The following is a 20,214-nucleotide window of genomic DNA, read 5'->3' on the forward strand; positions in this document are numbered from 1 at the left end:
TTATTTTTAAAAGTAAAATCGCTCCAGAAGAAACAGAGATACTGGGAAAAGAGAAGGCCCCCACCCTCCCATCTCTCCTGGAATCTGAGGGTCCCAGACAGTGGAGTGTGACAACCACAGCCCTTGATTTTTTCCCCTAAACTCACACAGCTGTGCCAGTCATTCTAATCTCCCAATTCCTCTCCCTGCTTTTCTGGCTCTTTCAGGAGGGGTCAAGTTTTGGGTTTTTTGCCCTGTGATTTTCAAGATTTAAATTTCAAGATTAGTTGTCTCTGACATCTCTCTTTTCTTTACACATCTTAAGTCCTAGAAGCAGGGGTCAGGTCGTCATTTAACGTTTGGAAATGGAAATGAGAACAACTTTTAAAGTGCAATTAAAACCAGTGACATAATTTAAAAAACAAACCAACCAACCAGCCTTGGGACAGTAATGACTTGCAGCCCTCTCCTGTCTTTTCCCTATCACCAGGTGGCAGCATTACGATCCAGGTGCTTTTGGCACTCGCTTCCCCTCCCTGGATTGCTCTGAATGTCTTTGTATTTGAGGTGGGAGTGGAGAGTTGGAAGCCGAGGGAGAAGAAAAGGGAGGGGCATTGGGAGAAAGAAAAAGAAAACCCCACACATTAGTGAAAACTTCAATATTTGAATAATATAAGAAATCCCTGGAGAGCAGCAACTCTCATTCTTTGTCTTTGTAACTTTGGTGCCCAACATCATGTTTAGCACGCAGTAGACCTTTAATAAATGCTTGTTGATTGATATTTTGGTTTAATATTTATTTTAATGAGATCCCTCTTTTTGTCCTCTGGCATCCTTTCTCCAGCTGCCAATCAATCAATCGACATTTATTAAGCTCTTACTGTGTGTTAGGTACTGCAGTAAGCATTGGAGATTTAAAGAAAAGAGGCAGAAGACAGTCCCTGATCTTCAGAAGCTTACAATCTAATGAGGAGACGACAGACAACTATGTACAAGCAGGCCGTATACAGGAATAATAGGAAATAATTAACAGAAGGAAGGGACTGGGGAATACTTCCTGCAGATGGAAGGGTTTTTAGCTGGTCTTAAAGGAAGCCAAGAGGTGAGGAGGAGGAGGGATAGGGATAAGGGACGGCAGCCACCCCGGGGCAGATGGGAAAAAGATGTCCTACCCATAGCTTTTCTGCCTGCCCCTTTTCCATGTACATCTATGGCTCTAGTCATTAGTTTTTGGAGCTACATATACTCAGCCAGGACTTTCCAAAATCATAATAGCTACAATTTATGTAGTACTTTAAGGTTTGCAGAGTGTTTTACAAATATTACCTGATTTGATCCTCACAATAACCCAGGGAGACAGGTGCTATTATTATCCTTGCTTTATGAATAGGGAAACTAAGGCACAGAGAGGTTAAGTGATTTGCTCAAGGTCACACAGCTAATAAGTGTCTGATACCAGATTTGGACCCAGTTCTTCCTGACTCCAGATCCAGTGCTTGTTTGCTGTCTCTCTGGCTCTGTCTTTCTTTTTCTCTCTTTCTTCTCTCTCCCCTCTCTCCTTATCATATATACATACATGTATGTTCATATGCGTATTTTCCGCATGTGTTGCATACATGTAAATGCATGAGTATTTTTATATGTGTATTGTGTGTCCATGGATTTTCATATATGTGTGTCCATATTTTTCCTGTATGTATGTGTGTATGCACATGCTTACATACATATATGAATGATACTATATACATGCTGGCTGAGATGATCCCTGAGACTCAGGTCTAGCCTGTGTTGTATTAACTTGTGTCAGAACATGAGAATTTAAATGCCGCACAGCCACTTTCCCATACCTTTTTTTGTTTGTCTGTTTTAGATATTAGCCCCGCTCTGGACAGCCTTCGGGACACTTTGGATGTTGTCACAACAAAGAAGGGCTTGATACAGACAGACCTCACTACTGTCCAAGATGATCTTCATAGACTAAATCGAGGTCACCAGCTCAATGTCTCTTTTTTCCTCACTCGTTTTGGTGAAAACTTCAAATGCTCACTCTGTTCTTTCTTTACCTGCCTTAGATGACATTGATAGTATGACCAGCAATGCAAAGAGTTTGATCAGGAATGCCAATGACATCACAAACAGCGTGCTGGACGGTCTGAGCCCGATTCAGACAGATGTGGAAAGAATTAAGGACACCTATGGAAGTGCACGGAGTGAAGACTTTAATGAGGCTCTGAGTGACGCAAACAATTCAGGTACCAGACATTCTCCTCTGGCTAGAATGAGTCACCCCATCTCCTGGTGTTATTATGTATGTTGGCGTCATTTGAAGTTTTCTGAGGAGCCTGATTGAAAAAAACTGAAGTATCCGAGTGCCAGAACCTGCCAGCACCTATATCCAGAACCAATTTTGTGAATTAAACACCTCCTACAAGAGGGAGGATTACATGTTGATATGATTAAATAAGACAATGGTTCTCAGAGTATGGTCCACAGATACCTGGGCTCCCCAAGACCCTTCTAGCAGCTCCATGAGGTCAAAGCCTAAGGATATTAAGATGTTTTTGTTTCAGATATAGTAATGTCAACAATGTAACCCACTTAAACAAGGGTTCTCTGGGTTCCTCAATAATATTAAGAGCGTCAGGAGGTCCTGAGACCAAAAAGTTTGAGAACCACTGAGATAAGGGAACCTAATCCTGAATGGGAGCCAGAATGGGCACTTTCTTTTGTCTGACACATGCTTCCTGATTTTCCCCTTTGTAAAGTGAGAAGTAGTCTTTGCTCTTCTAATTAGTGCTCGTGTTTTTCATCTCCTGAATTTCTCTCTTCCCCAAGTCATAGAAATGATGAATTAATTATGAATGTGACAATAGAACAGAAACATAAACACAAAAGTTTACTTTTGTCCTACAGTGGTCAAGAGAGGCTTAACATGCAGACAACATGGAAGTGAAAAATCCATTAGGCATATAGAATGTGTGTGACCTGGTGAGCTATGCTGAAGCTGATTCACCCTGTCTGACCATTTTTTCCCCAAGTAACGAACACTAGTAATAAGGGCTTCTATATTTAACCTGCTAATAGCTCCCAAAGAAAAGATGGTAAAACCTTTTTTTTTCTCTCTTCTCTAATTACATCAACAGTGAAGAAATTAACCAGCAAGATACCAGATCTCTTCAGCAAGATTCAGAGTATCAACCAACAGCTCCTGCCACTGGGCAACATCTCTGATAATGTGGACCGAATAAGAGAGCTCATTCAGCAGGCCCGAGATGCTGCAAATAAGGTCTTCCTTCCACTACAGCGATGATTGACAGATGTTAATGTTCTTTTTTTTTAATTAGAAAGGTCATTCAAATCCACATTTGTCTGAAATAGAAAAGTGTCCCTGGGATGTGGTGTTGAAATTAATGCTGAAACAATACCACTTCTAGGGGAGGCCAGGGGCACAGTGAATAGAGTACTGGCCCTGAAGTCAGGAGGACCTGAGTTCAAATCCAGCCTCAGACACTTAACACTTACTAGCCATGTGACCTTGGGCAAGTCGCTTAACCCCAATTGCCCTCCAAAAAAAACCAACAACCAATACCACTTCATTCTGACCTGTTTTTGCTCAGTGCCTGGCATACAGTAGGCACTTAATAATTGATTGCTGATTGGTCATTGTTTGTTGGATTCCCTGACCTTCCCATGCTCTCTCTCATAAAAGTATGCTATGCCATAAATTAATGCAAGTTAAAATTAATTTTGTTCTGAGAATTTTTCAACCCACCCTAAGACAGAGAATCAGGACTGCAAAATCAAGGATGGACATCATAGATATGATCCAATAGTAATTCCTCATGAGCTTCCTTGAACCACAAGTACCATTCTTAAAAGAAAAGAAAAACTACGTCTAGTATAGGAAACTTAGAGGAAAGCAAGAGAATCAGAGAGGAGAGAGTTTGGGAACAACTTTCGAGGCTTTCCATAATCTGAGGCCCTACTCTATACCGCTGTGTGCACACTGGGCTCTGAGAAACTCACTGCCCATACATCTTCCCTCTATCTTTTCCAGTGCTGCCCATTGGTTAGAATGCCCATATCCCCTCCTCTTGGTGAACTCCTCCTCACTCTTCAAGACCACCTCAGACCCTTACCTGAGACCTTGGTCCATTATCCTAATGTCACTAATGAACTTGGCAGCCTTTCACCTCATTTAACAATTGATATAAATCCTTTGCTCATGTACCTAAGACATTACTTTGTGATATAGGTATTTGTGTATTGAATGCCCTACTACAAAAAGCAGCATCGAGTAGTGGGCAGAGAGCCCATCTCAGACCCTGGGTTTAGGCTCTTGACCTCACATATAATGGTAGTATGAACTTGGACATGTTACTTAATGTCTCAGTGTTCTAGCCAACTCTATGACTATAATGAGGGAGTTTCTTCATTCAGGGAATATCCTATGCTAATGAAATCACGTGTCTTTTCCCTGTCCATATGCCTCAATAGATCCTAAAGTCCATGGGAGCAGGGCCTGACTGTATCTTATCTAAGCTTGTTCAATTTACTCGAGGGTCTAGCATACTGCTATAGGCGTAATAGGTCTTTAATCAGTGTTTGTTGAGTTGGGCTGAATAAATTTACAATTCATGCAAATATTGATTTATTCTCCAAGGATTTTATTGTCATCCTGATGGTGTTATTCTCTGGGCAGTTAAAGAATGCCTGGTTTTTTCAGGTCACTCTGCTGAGGAACCCTAATGCACCCATGTTCGGTGACTGAACATGTCCAATAAACAATGAAGTCTAATCCTGCAGCTTAGTGTATTAATCAGAGGATTGTCCTTGATGATAGCTTTAGGAAATTTCCCCCATGGATGACAGAAGGTCATGACTACTTTATTGCCAGGTCCTGAAAAAATCTTCATGATTTAACGGTCTAGGAGGTTTAATATTTACTGTGCTATTGGCCATAATAACTGTATTCTTTGGTGAACAGTAGTCAGTTTGGGGTTTGTTTATTTGTTTGTTTTTCTTTTTGCTTTTTGGAGGGGGAAAGTAGGGCAATTGGAGTTAAGTAACTTGCCCAAGGTCACACGGCTAGTTTTTTGTTTGTGTGTGTATTAAGTGTCTGAGGTTGGATTTGAACTCAGGTCCTCCTGACTCCAGGGCCAGTGCTCTATTCACTGCACCACCTAGCCACCCCAAGTAGTCAGTTTTTCTAATGGGCATCTAGGTATCACAGTAGGTAGAGTGCCAGGCCTTTAGTCAGGAAGACTAATCTCCTGGACTTCATATCTGATCTCAGACACTTACTGGCTGTGTGACCCCGGGCAAGTCACTTAACCCTGTTTGCCTCGGTTTCCTCATCTGTAAAATGAGCTGGACAAGTGAATGGTAAACTTTCTGGTATCTTGGCCAAGAAAACCTTCATGACCCCATGAAGAGTCAGATATAGCTGAAAATGACTGAATGACAGCAAAACAACAAATTGATTCTCTGAGTGAAGAAGGATGAATAATTCTACCTGCCCACTTTCTTCCCCTTAGAATATTTAATACATTTGTATTCCATTCCCCCCAGGTTGCTGTTCCAATGAGATTCAATGGCAAGTCTGGCGTTGAGGTTCGACTGCCAAATGACCTTGAAGACTTGAAAGGGTACACATCTCTCTCTTTGTTCCTTCAAAGACCTGAATCCAGAGAAGATGGCGGGGAAGAAGACATGTTTGTGATGTACTTGGGCAATAAAGATGTAGGTATTTCCTTGATGTTTTTAGCTGTCTTGCTTTTTTCCCCCACCACAGGTGTTTAAATTCTATTGACACTATGACAAAAATTATTGCCACACCATTAACAACTCATGACCCTCTTGACCTATCCTGTAGGTTAGCTCTAAGACCCAAAAGGGTGAGTACTATTACTGCTAACAAAATGATCTCTTTGTCCTTGGCTCCCTAGATCCCTTTTATTAGATTAGGATCTCCCATAGATCTAACGTTTCCTCCTAAGTCTCTAAATCAGTCTCTAGCACCCATACCTTCTGCCATACCCTTTTACCTATGGTTCACCAGGTTTCCCAGTCAGGTTGGGAATCCATTCTGTAGCAACCCCACTCTTTTCAAGGACTGTTTTATCAACACTCCCACTACATATTTAGAGATTTTGCTGTCATTGTCTTCCACCACTCCTGTCCCCAGGTGATCTCAAGTCTTCAAGGAAATGAAGAGGAATTCCTCTTTACAAATGGTTTGACTACTCTGACCCTAAAATATCCAACAATCTCTCTTTACATTTAGAGACACCAGAATAAAGAAAATGTCTTTCCTCCTTTGTGGATAATAGATATTAATAACTTCTCTAGTTAAAAAAATTGTCTTCTTACTTTTTATCCAATGTTTAAGACAGTATCTCACTAAAATTTGCATAAATACCTTTTTAGAGTTTATATTCATTTTTAGCACTGATTCTCATCATTCTGTCCTTTGATTTTGTTTGACATGAAATGGATATCTTGTGAAAGTACCTAGTTCACAACGTCACATTTGGTAGAGAACTATTTGAAATGCTAGAATTTTTTTGGCTACTAAATCATAAATGTATGTCGTTGGAGGACATCTAGTTTCAGGTTCTCAAAATCAACATGTTTTTCTCCTTTCTATCTTATCATATTTTGGCTTTTCTAGAATATATGCCTAGTCTTATACTCTGCCCTTCTCAGGCCTCATTTAATCTTCAAATGAAAAATTTGTTTTATATATGCCAGGAACACATTTTTTGTTACGTAAGATTTCTTTATATTTGCAATGAGCTTCCTTGCCCCAGGAGTGGGGGAAAGTCAATGTTGGAGATTCACTCAAGCTCTTTTTTATGTCTCTAGGCTTCAAAGGACTATATAGGAATGGCAGTAAGAGATGGCAAACTTGTTTGTGTCTATAACTTGGGAGACCAGGAAGCTGAAACCCAGATGGACTCAATTTTGACAAAGAGTGTGACTCAAGAGGCAGTTATGGATCGAGTGAAATTTCAAAGGTACAAACCTACACTCTTACTGTTCGTCCTTGCACTAAGACACACCCTATATATATTTCTGCTGTACCCGCTGCTTGTTTCTATTCTGAGTGCCAGGGAAGAGTCTTGACTTTTTTCCTTATAACTTCTTTACTATTTAGGATCTTCCAGTTTGCAAAGCTCAGCTACTTTAAAGAAGCCACGTCCCATAAACCAAAACCTCCTGATTTCTATGACATGGACAGTGGGAGTGGTGACATCCTTCTCAATTTGGACCCTGAAAATGTTGTCTTTTATGTCGGAGGTTACCCACCCAATTTCAAGGTGAATGCATGTGGAATTCCGAGTTAAGGAAGTTGTTTGAGTTTCTATAAAGACTCATTTTATAATGAGCCTATTTTCCCCAATAATATCTTCATTTTGATTGTTGTGTTATAGTTAAGTCATAACAGTGGATAGAGGACAGGCCTGGAAGCCAATAAGATCTGAGTTTGAGAACTCTGACACATGCTGGCTATGTGACCCTGGGCCATGCAGGCCTCTCAGCCCCTCTCTAATATCATTATCTGTAGAGAAAGTGGTGTCCTGAATTGATAGAACATGTTTCCTCACCAAGAAGTTCTTTATAGCAGTAAAGTCCCAGGTTGAGTCCCTAGGCTGACTGACATTAAGTTGTGTGATGGGGAAAGCACTGGCCCTGGAGTCAGAAAGATCTGAGTTGAAATCCAGCCTCAGATATTCCTAGCTGTGGGACTCTGGGCAGGTCACGTCCTCTTTGTCTGCCTCAGTTTCCTTATCTCTAGAATGGGGGTGATAATAATAGCACCCACCTCCTGGGTCTGTTGTGAGGATCCAGTGAGATAAAGGGCTTTGTGAGCTTTAACGTGCTCATGCAGACACTAGCTGTACAGCTATATCCCTTTTATAGCTTGTAACCCAAGTGCCAGCCACTGTGGGTTTCATCAGGGGGTTTGTGTTTGTTTTGTTGCAGCTTCCTCGTGAACTAAAATACCCTCCCTACAAGGGCTGCATTGAATTAGATGATCTCAATGAAAATGTTCTAAGCCTGTACAACTTCAAAAAAACTTTCAATCTCAATACAACAGAAGTGGAGCCCTGTAGAAGGTAAACGAAGCATGGGAACGACAAGAGGCCCTATGGGTAATGGGATTTGGGGGGCGAGTACCGTGGCCTCCCGGTGCCTTCATCACAAAGCAGGGATGTCATCAGCGGTGCTGTTTTTTTTAATTGTCCTCTTGGTCTTCTTTCCTTCATTGTAGAAGGGACATGGAGTGTCGATCTAGTCTGTTTATGTCCCCAGGTTAATCACTTTACAGCTCTCTACCTTTTGGTGGCTAGTTCATTCCTCCCCCAGATCTCATTTTGATAATTCATAATAATGCATTGTGTGTGTGTGTGTGTGTGTGTGTGTGTGGTGTGTGTACTATATGTATGACATATTGTACTGTTTGGTTAGCAACTCTTTTCCATAGAATCTATCCAGAGGGAATAAACAGCTGGATCCTAGGAGACTGTGTTTCCTCCATAACAAGATGGCAATATTTGCAGTGCAGATCCCCTCTCCATTCCTCAGATAGACAGACATCCATATGTCCTGTTAATACGGCCGCTGTGTACTTGTTAACTTGCTGCCTTGTCTTCTGACTTGTAGTGATTTTATATTGACAGGAAAAAGGAGGAGTCCGACAAAAATTATTTTGAAGGCACAGGCTATGCACGGGTTCCCACCCAACCCAGCACTCCTTTTCCAAACTTCCTACAGACAATTCAGACCACAGTAGATGAAGGTTTATTGTTCTTTGCAGAACACCAAGTAAGTCAAAATCTGGTATCGAACACTGCTAAATTAATCGATTACAAGTGATTGATTCACATGTGCCCCATCTTTGACACATAGTGGGTGTGTAACCCTGTGCAATTCACTTTGCTTGTCAATGCCCCCATAAAATTATCCAAGACTATATATGGCTAAGCAAATGCTGATTTACATTGGTAGAGTTACCTGTTGGGGAGATCCTGATAGCAATGAAAAAAAAAAGTCCAAGCCCCTGGCCCCAAATTTAATGACTTTGGGAAATTTGTCTTCCTTAAAAACTGGATAACTCATTTCCATTTATGTTTATAATATTCAGCAAGCTGATTGAATGAGATGGAATTAAACATGGAAATAAAATCTGGATACTTTTCACCCATGAAGCTTACCAGAAGAGGAGGGAGCAGGATATTGGGCAGAATCTCAGATGGAGCATCAGTCAACCAATAAGCATTTATTAAGGGCTTGCTGCTGTGTGTCAGTACTGTGCTGGGAATGCAGATGCAGCAAATGAAGCACTTCCTGCTGGCAAGGAGTTTACATTCTAATGGGAGAGAGAACACACCACACACACATAAATACATATAGATACATAGGGGTACAGAATTAATATAAAAAGAGCAAATGCAAATTAAGACAACAAGTAAAATACAAGCTGATTTAAAAGTCTTAAGCTTTTTGCTTTCTATTTTCACACAAAACTGAAAGGCTATTATACATAAAATTCTTTCCATGTTTGTAGGATTTCTTCATATCTTTAAGTATGGAAAAGGGATCTCCTGTGTTGCGATACAAACTAAATTCAAAGCCTCCAGAGGAAAGAAGAAATCGAGTAGTCATCAATGATGGAACAGATCAGATGGTATATCATTTTTAACTCTTAAAAAAGAATAATTCTCAGTCCATTTAAATCAATTCAGTAAAGACACCTGAACCAAAGAAGTCTGACAAATTATTTTTCAAAGGGTCCCATACTTTGTGATGATGATTTAATTGTCAGGAATGTGTTCATTTTGTTAGTTGAAGATCAAGAAGTGGAATATATATATATATATATATATATATATATATATACATATATGTATATATATATATATTTTACTAGAGCCATTGTAAGTGTTTTAGCACCTTTTAGACCTTTTTTCCCCACAGACAATGATGTTGAGTGTGTTTAACACTCTGAACAAATGTGGCTAAAGAGCCACATGGATCACTGAATTAGGGGGGACTCCAGTGGTCTGTTGGAAGCAAGGATGCCTTTTTATAGAGTGTCAATAGTTAAGTGGTGTAGTAGAAAGAGCACCAGGTCTGGAGTCAGGAAAACTCATCTTCCTGAGTTCAAATCTGGCCTCAGACACTTACTAGCTGTGTGACCCTGGGCAAGTCATTTAACCCTGTTTGCCTCAGTTTCTTCATCTGCAAAATGAGCTGAAGAAGGCAATGGCAAACCACTCCAGTATCTTTGCCAAGAAAACCCCAAAGGGGTCACAGAGAGTCAGATATGACTGAAAAATGACTGAACAAGAATAATTATTTGTATTTCTCTAACCATTTGCTAATTCACATCTCATGCTCATTTCAGATTACAATCAGAATGGGGAAATCCCAAAAGCTTCTACGAGTAACTGTGAATCAATCAGTCATTGAAGTTAAAGGTGAAATTTTCGATTTTGACACCTATTATCTTGGAGGAATTCCAATCTCACTCCGGCAAAAGTAAGTCAATATGGTAGGAAAAAAAGAAAATTCTTTTCTGCAGTCATTATTTGTTTAATTAATGTCTATTCATCTATTGCATTTCTTTTTCCCAAAAAAGAACAGGAAAGAAATTGTCCACCAGCTTGAATTGGTCAACTAGTATGAATGGAAAAACCCAACACACAGAGGAAATACTGAAATAGATAATAATAGCTCACATTTACCCACCACTTTTTAAACATTTAGAAAATATTCTGTATGCATGATTTCACTTGTTAATCATGAGATTAACAGTAGAAAGAAAACAAGTCAGGCAAAGCCTCTCTCTCTTTGTGAGCCATCCAATAAGTGAGCCGGGGGTACTTTCCATACTGTTGAAGTTCAGACTCATTGGGTAATATTCAAAGCTGACTGGCATTATTTTTCCAGTTTATAAACTCTATGGAAGATTACTAGGCAATGCTGCTATGTGTTTCATTTAGGCATTTGGCAGAGGCAACTTTTCCCTCTGATGCCTGCCAGGTTTTTATGGCATTTTATGAAAAAGAAATTCTTTGTGTTATTAGGACAAGTTTTAAACTGTCAGGATACTTCTAAGGAACCCAGAATGAGAAAACTTAAAAATATTGACTCAACTAGAGCTGTATAATATTTACATGTCATTCTTCTATTGAGTTCAAATTCTAAATTCCTCATAATCTTGATCTTTATTAAATTAAATAGACTAAGGTAAGGTTGCTTGCTCTTCATATTGTGCAGAAAGTAGAAGATAAAGCAATAAAAAGTCCATGTGCTGAGTGATCTGAAACTGGATTGGATTAGGACAAGCACCATAAAGGGGGATGAGCTGTAGAATAGCATCTGTTGACTTGAATAAAGATATTCTTGGCTTACTTCACTAATTTGCAGATGACCTAAAGACACGAGCAGTAACTGGCCCAATGGATGACTGTCCAGATCCAAAATGTTTTTGGTGGTCTAGAACATAAATTTAGCAACCCGTAGCCAGCCACACCCTGCCACCTGCTTTTGTGTTGCCCAAGAGCTAAGAATGGTTTTTAACTTCATAAATGCATTATTTATAAAACATATGTGACCTCCAGGCCACAGTTTGCAGACCTTCTAGTCTAGAACAGTGGCAAAATATAGTAAGATAAAAATATAATAAGATAAAATTTAGTTGGGATCAATGTAAAGCCATATGCTTGGTCTGAAAAATTCCAACTCCCCAACTACAAGATGGCGGGTGTGTGTCTTGAGCACCATCTGTCCCTATGGAAAAGATCTGGAGGTTTTAGTGAATTGCAAGCTCAACATGAATCAACAATGTAATACAGCAGAAAGGTAATGCAATCTTAGACTGCATTGAAAGTACCCAGGACATGGGGTACAATAGTCTCATTGTATTCTGGGTTTTTCAGGTAACATCTGGAACATTTGTGTTCAGTTCTTTTTTTTTTAAAGCAATTGGGTTTAAGTAACTTGTTCAAGGTTACATGGCCAGTTTTTGTGTGTGTGTGGGTGTTAAGTATCTGAGGCCGGAACCAATCCCAGGTCCTCCCGACTCTGGGACCGGAGCTCTTACTCACTGGGCCGCCTGGCTGCCCCAAACTATCACTCTTTTTTTTTGCCTTTTGGAAGGCAATTGGGGTTAAGTAACTTGCCCAAGGTTACACAGCTAGGTTTGTGTGTGTGTGTGTGTGTGTGTGTGTGTGTGTGTGTGTTAAGTGTCTGAGTCTGGATCTGAGTCCTCCTGACTCCGGGGCCAGTGCTTTACTCACTGTGCCACCTAGCCACCCCTTGTGTTCAGTTCTAAATGTCATGTTTAGTAATTCATTAATAAGCTAAAGAACATCCAAAGGGCAACCAGGATCATCATCATCATCATTGTTATTAATTATTGTTATACTTGAAATTTTTATAGTCCGTTGAAGTTTGTAGAGCACTTTCTCTATATGTATTCTCTTTTGGGAACTTCATAACAGACTAGCAAGGGAAGGTGCTACCAGTATTAACAATTTTATTTAGAGATGAAACCAAATCTCACAAAAGTTGGGTAAATTTCCTATTGTCACATGTCTAATATATTGCAGAAGAAGCATTTGAACCCTGTCCAGGGTCCTACCTATTCAAGAACCTCCTGGTCATCACACCATATGAGAATCAGTTGAAATAACTGTATGTTTAGCCCAGAGGGAAGAAGACTTAGGTCATGATAACTGTGTTCAAGTATTTAAAGGGTTATCCTGTACTAGGTATTAAGTTTATTCTGTTTGGTCTTGGAGGACACAGACCCAGGAACAGTGGGCTGTATAGACCTTGTAAAGAGGCAAATTTAGGCTTCACATAAGGAAACACTTCGAATAATCAGAACTATTGAGAAGTGTTTGGAAGAAGTGGGTTCCCTCTCACTAAAGGTCTTCAAGTCAAGGTTTGTCAAGTGTTTTGAAGTAAGATTCTTGCTCAGAAATGGGTTGGAACAGCTGGCCTCTGGGGGGCCCTTCCCACTCTGCAATGCTGTGAGTCAGAATGATAATAACTAGCGTTCACACGGCGCTTTAAGGTTTGCAAAGTGCCTTACAAATATTGTCTTATTTGGTCCTCACAACAACCTTGTGAGGGAGGTGCTATCACTATCCTATTTGCAGATGAAGAAACTGAGGCCAATAAAGGTTAAGTGACTTACTCAGGGTCATGCAGCTAATGAATATCTGAGCCAGGATTTGAGCTCAGAGTCTTCCAACTCCAAGTCCGTTGTTTTGTCGTGATACCTGCCACCTCACTAGGGACTTTAGGGACTAATCCTATGACTTCAATAGTATTAGCAACTTAGGAAACTCCTGCTGCCAGTGTAGTTAGTAAGTGTCCATGGTAAGTTATGAACATCAGGCCCTCCGTCTCCTGTGCCACCCAGGTGCCAGAAGGTCTAGGATCTGGCTCTGGCTTGGCCACCAAAACCACTGTGTGACTGAGGGCATCACTTAACCTTTCAATGCTTTTTCCTTTCCCTCTGTAAAATAGCAATCGTACTTATCCCCCTTACCTCCTAGACTTTCGATGACAAATGACTAAGGAAAAACCCTTTCAGAAGTAAAAGTCAGTTGAGAAGTATTTTTGAGTACCCACTATGTGCTCATCACTCTGCAAGCTGCTTGTTACAATTATTGTATGAGAATACACACACACACACACACACATTTTTGTTGTTTAATCATTTTCAGTCATGTCTGACTCTTTGTGACCCCCTTTGGAGTTTTCTCGGCAAAGTTACTGGAGTGGTTTGTCATTTCCTTCTCCAGATCATTTTATAGATGAGGAAACTGAGGCAAACAGAGTTAAGTGACTTGTCCAGGGTCACATAGCTAGTATGGGTTTGAGGCTGGATTTGAATTTAGGTCTTCCTGATTACAGGCTCAAATCACTGTGCTACCCAACTGTCATATATGTGTGTAGGTAGATATGTATGTGTCTGTATATGTATATATATACACATGTATGCATGCATGTATTATATATGTATATTATACCTTGTGAGATTTTATGTATGTATAAAATTTCATACAATAATCATGATAAGCAGCTTGCAGATGTATGTGTAGGTGTGGGTGTGGTGTGTATCTTATAAACCTTAAAGCCCTTGGGACGTATCCCCTCTTCTTATTACCTCATTGAACCTCTGCTTGATATAAAGTAGAAGGAAATTGGACCAAGAGCTACCTCCAAGAGCTAATCATTGGTCCTAATATTTCCCATCTCCTTTATGGATGGCACAGTCAATCATGAGAGTGTGCCAAGGTGCCCAAGGTGTGGTTAAATGCCCACACAGTCTCTTTACATGGGATCAGAACCACTATGTAGAAAGGTATCAGCATTAGAGGATTGCAGAGGAGAGGAATGGAATGGGTACAATCCCTCTTTTGACATGTTCATTCATTCAATGACCATTTATCAGAGGACTTCTCTATACAGAGCACTTTCAAGCATTCTGTATATGTTACCTGTTTAGGAGAATAGTTATTTGCATTTCAAAGGCTGAAAATATACAGGCTGCTTTCTGTGTTCTAGAGTTTAGTCCCCAGTGGAATAATAACAATAACAATAATAATAGCAGAATTTGTATAGCTCTTTATTGTTTACAAAGCACTTTCTAGACATCACTACATCCACCCCCTGAGGGAGGGAATATGTGGGTGTTATTCTCTCCATTTTAGAAATGAGGAAGCCAAGACTCAGAGAAGCTAAGTGCCTTCCTCAAAACCACACAGCTAGTGAATGGCCACTGTGAGTGTGGAAGCAAACCTTCTAACCCCAGGTCTAGGAAATGTTCTTTCTACCGTACGTAGCACATTGGGACAAACTGTCTCCCTTCCTAAAAACCTCTTAGAGATCAAAGAGAGTTTATTAAGCTGAAAATATGTATAACGATTAGAAAAACTGTAAGAAAAAGTCGTATTTCTCCCTTGCTATGAATATTTGTTTCCTCTTCTTTTAGTGATATTTTACTTCATACATATTACATGCAGCTCAGCTGCTCATAATGAGTAAAATAAAAATTAATGCAAAAGCATTTCTATTTAGGAAAGAGAGCAACCTGAGAAATTCATAATGAAATCTGCTTTGTGTTTTTCTTAGCATATCATTTGCTTAGGAAATCCAGTATTTTGCCTAGCTAGCTCCAGGCGGCTCTGCCTAAATTCATATTCAGACAGATCCAAGGCCAAATCCAGATGCAAATGACTAAGGTGGCTGCTCCTTTGTCCTAGATGCTGTTGTAGAAAGCATGGAGGGTTCTTCTGTCCCTTCTTTGTTTCTCAGCTGTGGTCTCCTTTCTCTCCTCCCACTTGAAATCAACTTCTCATCATTAAAACCTTGAAGTTCAAATACCTACAGCTTCTTGGTGTTCTACCTCTCCAAGCCTTGACTTCCTGCTCTGGATCAGCCAGCCCTCACTAGCTTTGTGATAATAGAAAAGTTGATTTTTGAGACTTAAATTTCCTCATAGGTAAAAGAGACAGAATTGGAACTGATCCCCTTAAGGGTACTCCAGCTCTAAATCCAGCATTCCTGTAGTGTCTCCATTCATTTGAGAGACTAGAAACATGTTTGTAAGGACTCTCCCTTTGTCACAAAATAAGCCAGTCCCTTGACTTTTTATATTTATATAACTCTTTATATTTATATACGTCTTTATATTCTACCTATTGTGACCTATTTATATTTATATATATATATATATTTATATTTATATAAATCTTTATATTCTATCTGAGTGAACACCTTGTGAGGTCTTCATGAGGATAAATCGCTATAACTCTTGTAGCCATTGTGAGCTGAAAAATACCGCCAAGTACAAAATATTGCAATTATTAACTCTGACACTCAAAGGAATGTAAATGTTATACCTATCTCCTTTTTTTTCTTCCTAAATCAGGTTTAATATATCCACTCCTGCTTTCCGAGGTTGCATGAAAAATCTGAAGAAAACCATTGGGGTTGTTAGGTTGAATGATACTGTAGGAGTCACCAAAAAGTGCTCGGAAGACTGGAAGGTAATTTGGAGAGTTGATTCATGACTGTTCTAAAGTTCCATGAGACCTGGGTTCTAGTGCAGACTCCATCACTATCTATGTAACCTTAGGCAATAAAACCACATGGACCTCAGTTTTCCTCTCTGTAAAATGAGGCAATTGGATTAATAGCCCTTTGGCTATTACATCTAAGTATCCCAGCCCCTAAAGAGTCTAACTGTCAGACCAATTTATTTTTTGTTTTCATGAAATTTTAATCACGTGATCTTTTCTAGTATAGTGCCATTGGATTACAATCAGATATGTCAGATTCAAATAGAATCAGGTCCCCAAGGACCACGTGTTGACTAAGAAAACCACAAATCAGCATTATCTATGTTACATTGTATTTTTGTTTATTTTATTTAACCCTTCCCAATTAAACTTTAATCTGGTTCTGTCATACTTGGGAGTTTTAGGGTGTCATGTGGCCTGTGGGTGTCAAATTTCTGAATTCCAGAATTACATGGTGTGCCTAGAGTATACAGTATATAACCACCATGAATTTATAGAGTTAAGTTCTGTACCTTTTATATATACATAGAAATATTGTATGATGATCAGCTCTTAATGACTTAGCTACTCTCAACGATACAATGATCTAAGACAATTCTGAAGGACTGACTATGGAAAATGCTCTGCACCTCTAGAGAAAGAACTAATGGAGTCTGAATGTAGATTGTAGCATACTTTCTTTGCTTTCTTTATTTTCCTTGAGGGTTTTATTTTGGTGAGTGTTTTCTTTCACAACATGACTAACATAGAAATAAGTTTTGCATGCCTGCACTGTATATATAACCTTTATCAAATGGCTTGCCTTCTCAAAGAGGGGAGAGAGAGGGAGGGAGGGAAAAAGAAATTTATAACTCAAAATTTTAAAAAAACAAACATTAAAAATGTATTATATGTAATTGGAAAAAACAAAATATTTTTAAAAATAAATATACACAAAGTGCTTAGGAAAGATACAAATTTACAAAATATAAGCATGAGAATATAAAGATGGCTGGCCTGTTATGTTGCTATAGAACATCTCTCATTTCCTTCTGAAGATGTTGAATAGATTTTAAACCATACACATCACTTCAGACAGAACTGGTGAGATCATACGCACTGTAAAATTGTATTTTAATTTGAATACCGAAGTGTCTAAAGTGCCAGTGACTGATTCTCTGTTTGTGTTTCAGCTTGTACGGACAGCATCACTCTCCAGAGAAGGACAACTAAGTTTCATTGATGTGGGGCTGCCGGACCCCAACAACTTTCAGTCTTCGTTTGGGTTTCAGACCTTTCAACCTAATGGCATGTTATTAAGGCACCAAATAGGGGTAGGAAAATGCTAATTACTTAAATATGCAACCATTTTTATCATCCAGCTGAAAGACTATTGGTAGAAACAAGCTTCAGAGGGGATTGGTCAATGAGTGCAACATGTTTACTCAACGGCATTGGGCAAACATTGATTAAATGCCCTTATGGGCAGGCTCCTATTGTGCCCCTCTTTTGACTTAATGCATTCATTGTTATATTTTTTAGTTGCAAAATGAACTGTGCCTTCAGGTCTGAGCCTAGAAGAAATCAAACTCTTAAAAATTCGATATTTGGGTAATACACAAAACTTTATTGTGCTTATTCATGGAAATGCTTCAATTAAGATAAAAATAAGTTATTATTCTATTCAGTGTGCAGCTAGACATTTTGGGCCCCTCAGGAAAATAAACACATTTAAAAGAACCCCTACAAAAGAACACTGGGCTTGGAGTCAGAAGCCCTTCATCTGTATTCCCAGCTGTGTGACTTCAGACAAATCATTTAAATTTTCTGAGTCTGTTTGCTTATCTACAAAACAGAGAGAATGCTTTCATTAACTACCTCACCCGGTTGTTGTAAAGATTAAGTGAGGCCATTTATGTGGAGACAATTACCAGACCACCATATACATCTTAGCTGTTATTATTATAGCGATCTCTAGACCCACTATAGTACAAGGGGGTGGTGAGAAGTATTTACTTCCCTGGAAGGACTAAAAGGATGATGTAGGCAAACTTCCGGTGTAGGTCCATGCGGTAGGACTCTGTGGTTAGCTGAGTAACTTATCTTCAGCTAAGGTGTGCCTCCTGTAACTTCAGAGGACACTGGCACATAGGTGGACATAGTGGATAACAGAACATGGGACTTAGAGTCAGGAAGACTGAAGTTCAAATCCTACCTCAGACACTTAATAGCTGTGTGATCCAGGGCAAACCTCAGTTTCCTCATCTGTAAAATGGGGATAATAATAGCACCTACCTCCCAGGGTTGTTGTGAGGACAGAGAGAATTAATACGAGTTAGTGCATTTTGCCTCTTTTTATGTATATGACCAACGCTTAGCACACAGTGCCCAGCACACAGTAGGTGCTTAATGTTTATTGATTTATTGATAATTGATTGACAGAGCTGAAGTAAATATGTAAATGTGTTCTGTAGCACCTTATACATCATGAAATTTTATAAAGTTCTAGCATTTTTTTAAAAATAAAATTCCCCTGTTAAGCTGCGAAGACTCTAAATTAGGAGGAAATAGCTGCTTCTTGTGTTCCTCTACTGTGATTTCTTCCAGTCAAAGTCTTGTTCCTTGAAGGCAAGAACTGCTTTTCAATTTTGTCTTTGTAATCGCAGGGCCCTGCACCACGCTTTGCTCCTAGGAAATCCTCACTGAGTTCTGGGACGGTTGCTTAAGCTCCTTTTGGCGTCTCTGCCCCCAGACCTCTCAGAGGTCGCTTTAGGAATAGTGGTTCCTACGGTTGTACGATGTTAGAAATGCTCATTCTTTTCTGGGGTGCAGAGGGGAGGATCCAGCAACTATCTTTAAACCCATAGGGCTTGTCTTTACAACTGTCTCAGGGGAAAGCCCGTGCTGTCTATTAATATTTTGCAGTGGCTTCCCCAGACAAGATTTTGGTTATGAATTCAGTATGTGAAATATTATTCATATTTAAATGAAAATTCATTGCCTTGGTCATCATGTAGGGTTTTGTGTTGGTTTCAGACAAATATCCTACAAATCTCTCTGGAAGATGGTCACATTGAATTAAGCTCTAGGGATTATGGCACTATTCTGAAATCTCCCCAGACGTATATGGATGGTTTACTGCATTATGTGTCTATAATAAAAGATGATACTGGGTAAGTACACATGTATTTGTGCTAGAGGAAAATATTTCGAAATATCTTTGATCTATATTGGTATAGATGCTGCTTTAAACAATACAAAGTGTGACCCTTTCGCTTGGCTCTGGCCATGAAAACCTACCACCTGCTGGTCAACCTGGGGCCATGAGCCTCTCCAGAGTTAAGCAGGTTGGTCTTCAGACAATAAGGACAGAGTCCATCTTAGGCCTGTACTCCAAGGCTTTCCTGTCTAAGAGGACCTGCCAGTGCTTGTGCTATCTACATATGGGCATTGATCTTTGAGAATTCAGGGTCACCTCGACATGCCCACCTTGAAGAAGCATCATAATAGAACACCTGAAGTAGAAAAAAATGAAAAATGTTGATTTAACCTTTTTTTTTAGGTTTTCAGATCTTCTTGTATGTAGAGGCCACTGGTTTGTAATGATATAAAGAATTCCCCTCAGAGCCAAGGAGCCGCTGGGTTTAAGTCCTGTGACTCATACTTGCTGTGGGATCCTAGGCAGGTCACTTAATCTTTAGATACTCTACACAACTCTCTTCGGACTATAAGTTATAGAGAAAATGCCCAGCATGTATTGTTGGAAGGAATTTCCTCATCAGGGAGTTCCCTATATCAATTAAATCACAACTCTAGTCACTCTCCCTTTATAAGACATATTATCCTTGATTCTGCCATGACTTTGCTTCTGAATACAGAAGTTTCTTCAATTTTATGTATTAATTTCCTCATAAAGAAAAAATAATAATGACAAAAGTCATAGAATGGATTGATTAATGGGCTGTTCTCTGTAAAGAATCTGAATATGTTAAAGATGTTGTCTAATTTCTTCTCCAGTCATATTTTGCTTGCATTGGGGCATCTGGCTAGAAGAGGGGTTAGAGTACCAAGCCTAGACTCAGGAAGACCTCAATGCAAATCCAGTCTTAGACATGTACTAGCCATGTGACCTTGGGCAAGTCAT

At 39.5% G+C, this 20,214-nt stretch overlaps 1 protein-coding gene across 4 annotated transcripts in view; it reads left to right on the plus strand.

Moving 5' to 3' along the window:
* LAMA3 (laminin subunit alpha 3) overlaps positions 1-20,214 on the plus strand; it is a 343,942-nt gene that overhangs the window by 306,546 nt on the left and 17,182 nt on the right. For all 4 annotated transcript variants that reach the window (XM_069099797.1, XM_069099798.1, XM_069099796.1 and 1 more), the window contains 13 exons: positions 1,850-1,966; positions 2,052-2,231; positions 3,123-3,265; positions 5,551-5,721; positions 6,847-6,998; positions 7,139-7,301; positions 7,969-8,102; positions 8,667-8,811; positions 9,554-9,673; positions 10,394-10,527; positions 15,941-16,058; positions 17,264-17,404; positions 19,107-19,243. In XM_069099797.1, the coding sequence (XP_068955898.1) occupies positions 1,850-1,966; positions 2,052-2,231; positions 3,123-3,265; positions 5,551-5,721; positions 6,847-6,998; positions 7,139-7,301; positions 7,969-8,102; positions 8,667-8,811; positions 9,554-9,673; positions 10,394-10,527; positions 15,941-16,058; positions 17,264-17,404; positions 19,107-19,243 (1,855 nt within the window). The remainder of the gene's footprint in view (positions 1-1,849; positions 1,967-2,051; positions 2,232-3,122; positions 3,266-5,550; positions 5,722-6,846; positions 6,999-7,138; positions 7,302-7,968; positions 8,103-8,666; positions 8,812-9,553; positions 9,674-10,393; positions 10,528-15,940; positions 16,059-17,263; positions 17,405-19,106; positions 19,244-20,214) is intronic.

This window comes from Petaurus breviceps, unplaced genomic scaffold (assembly GCF_028583685.1).
Source record: "Petaurus breviceps papuanus isolate PSGF00001 unplaced genomic scaffold, PetGlider_PUasm1.0 38, whole genome shotgun sequence".
NCBI lineage: Eukaryota > Metazoa > Chordata > Mammalia > Diprotodontia > Petauridae > Petaurus > Petaurus breviceps.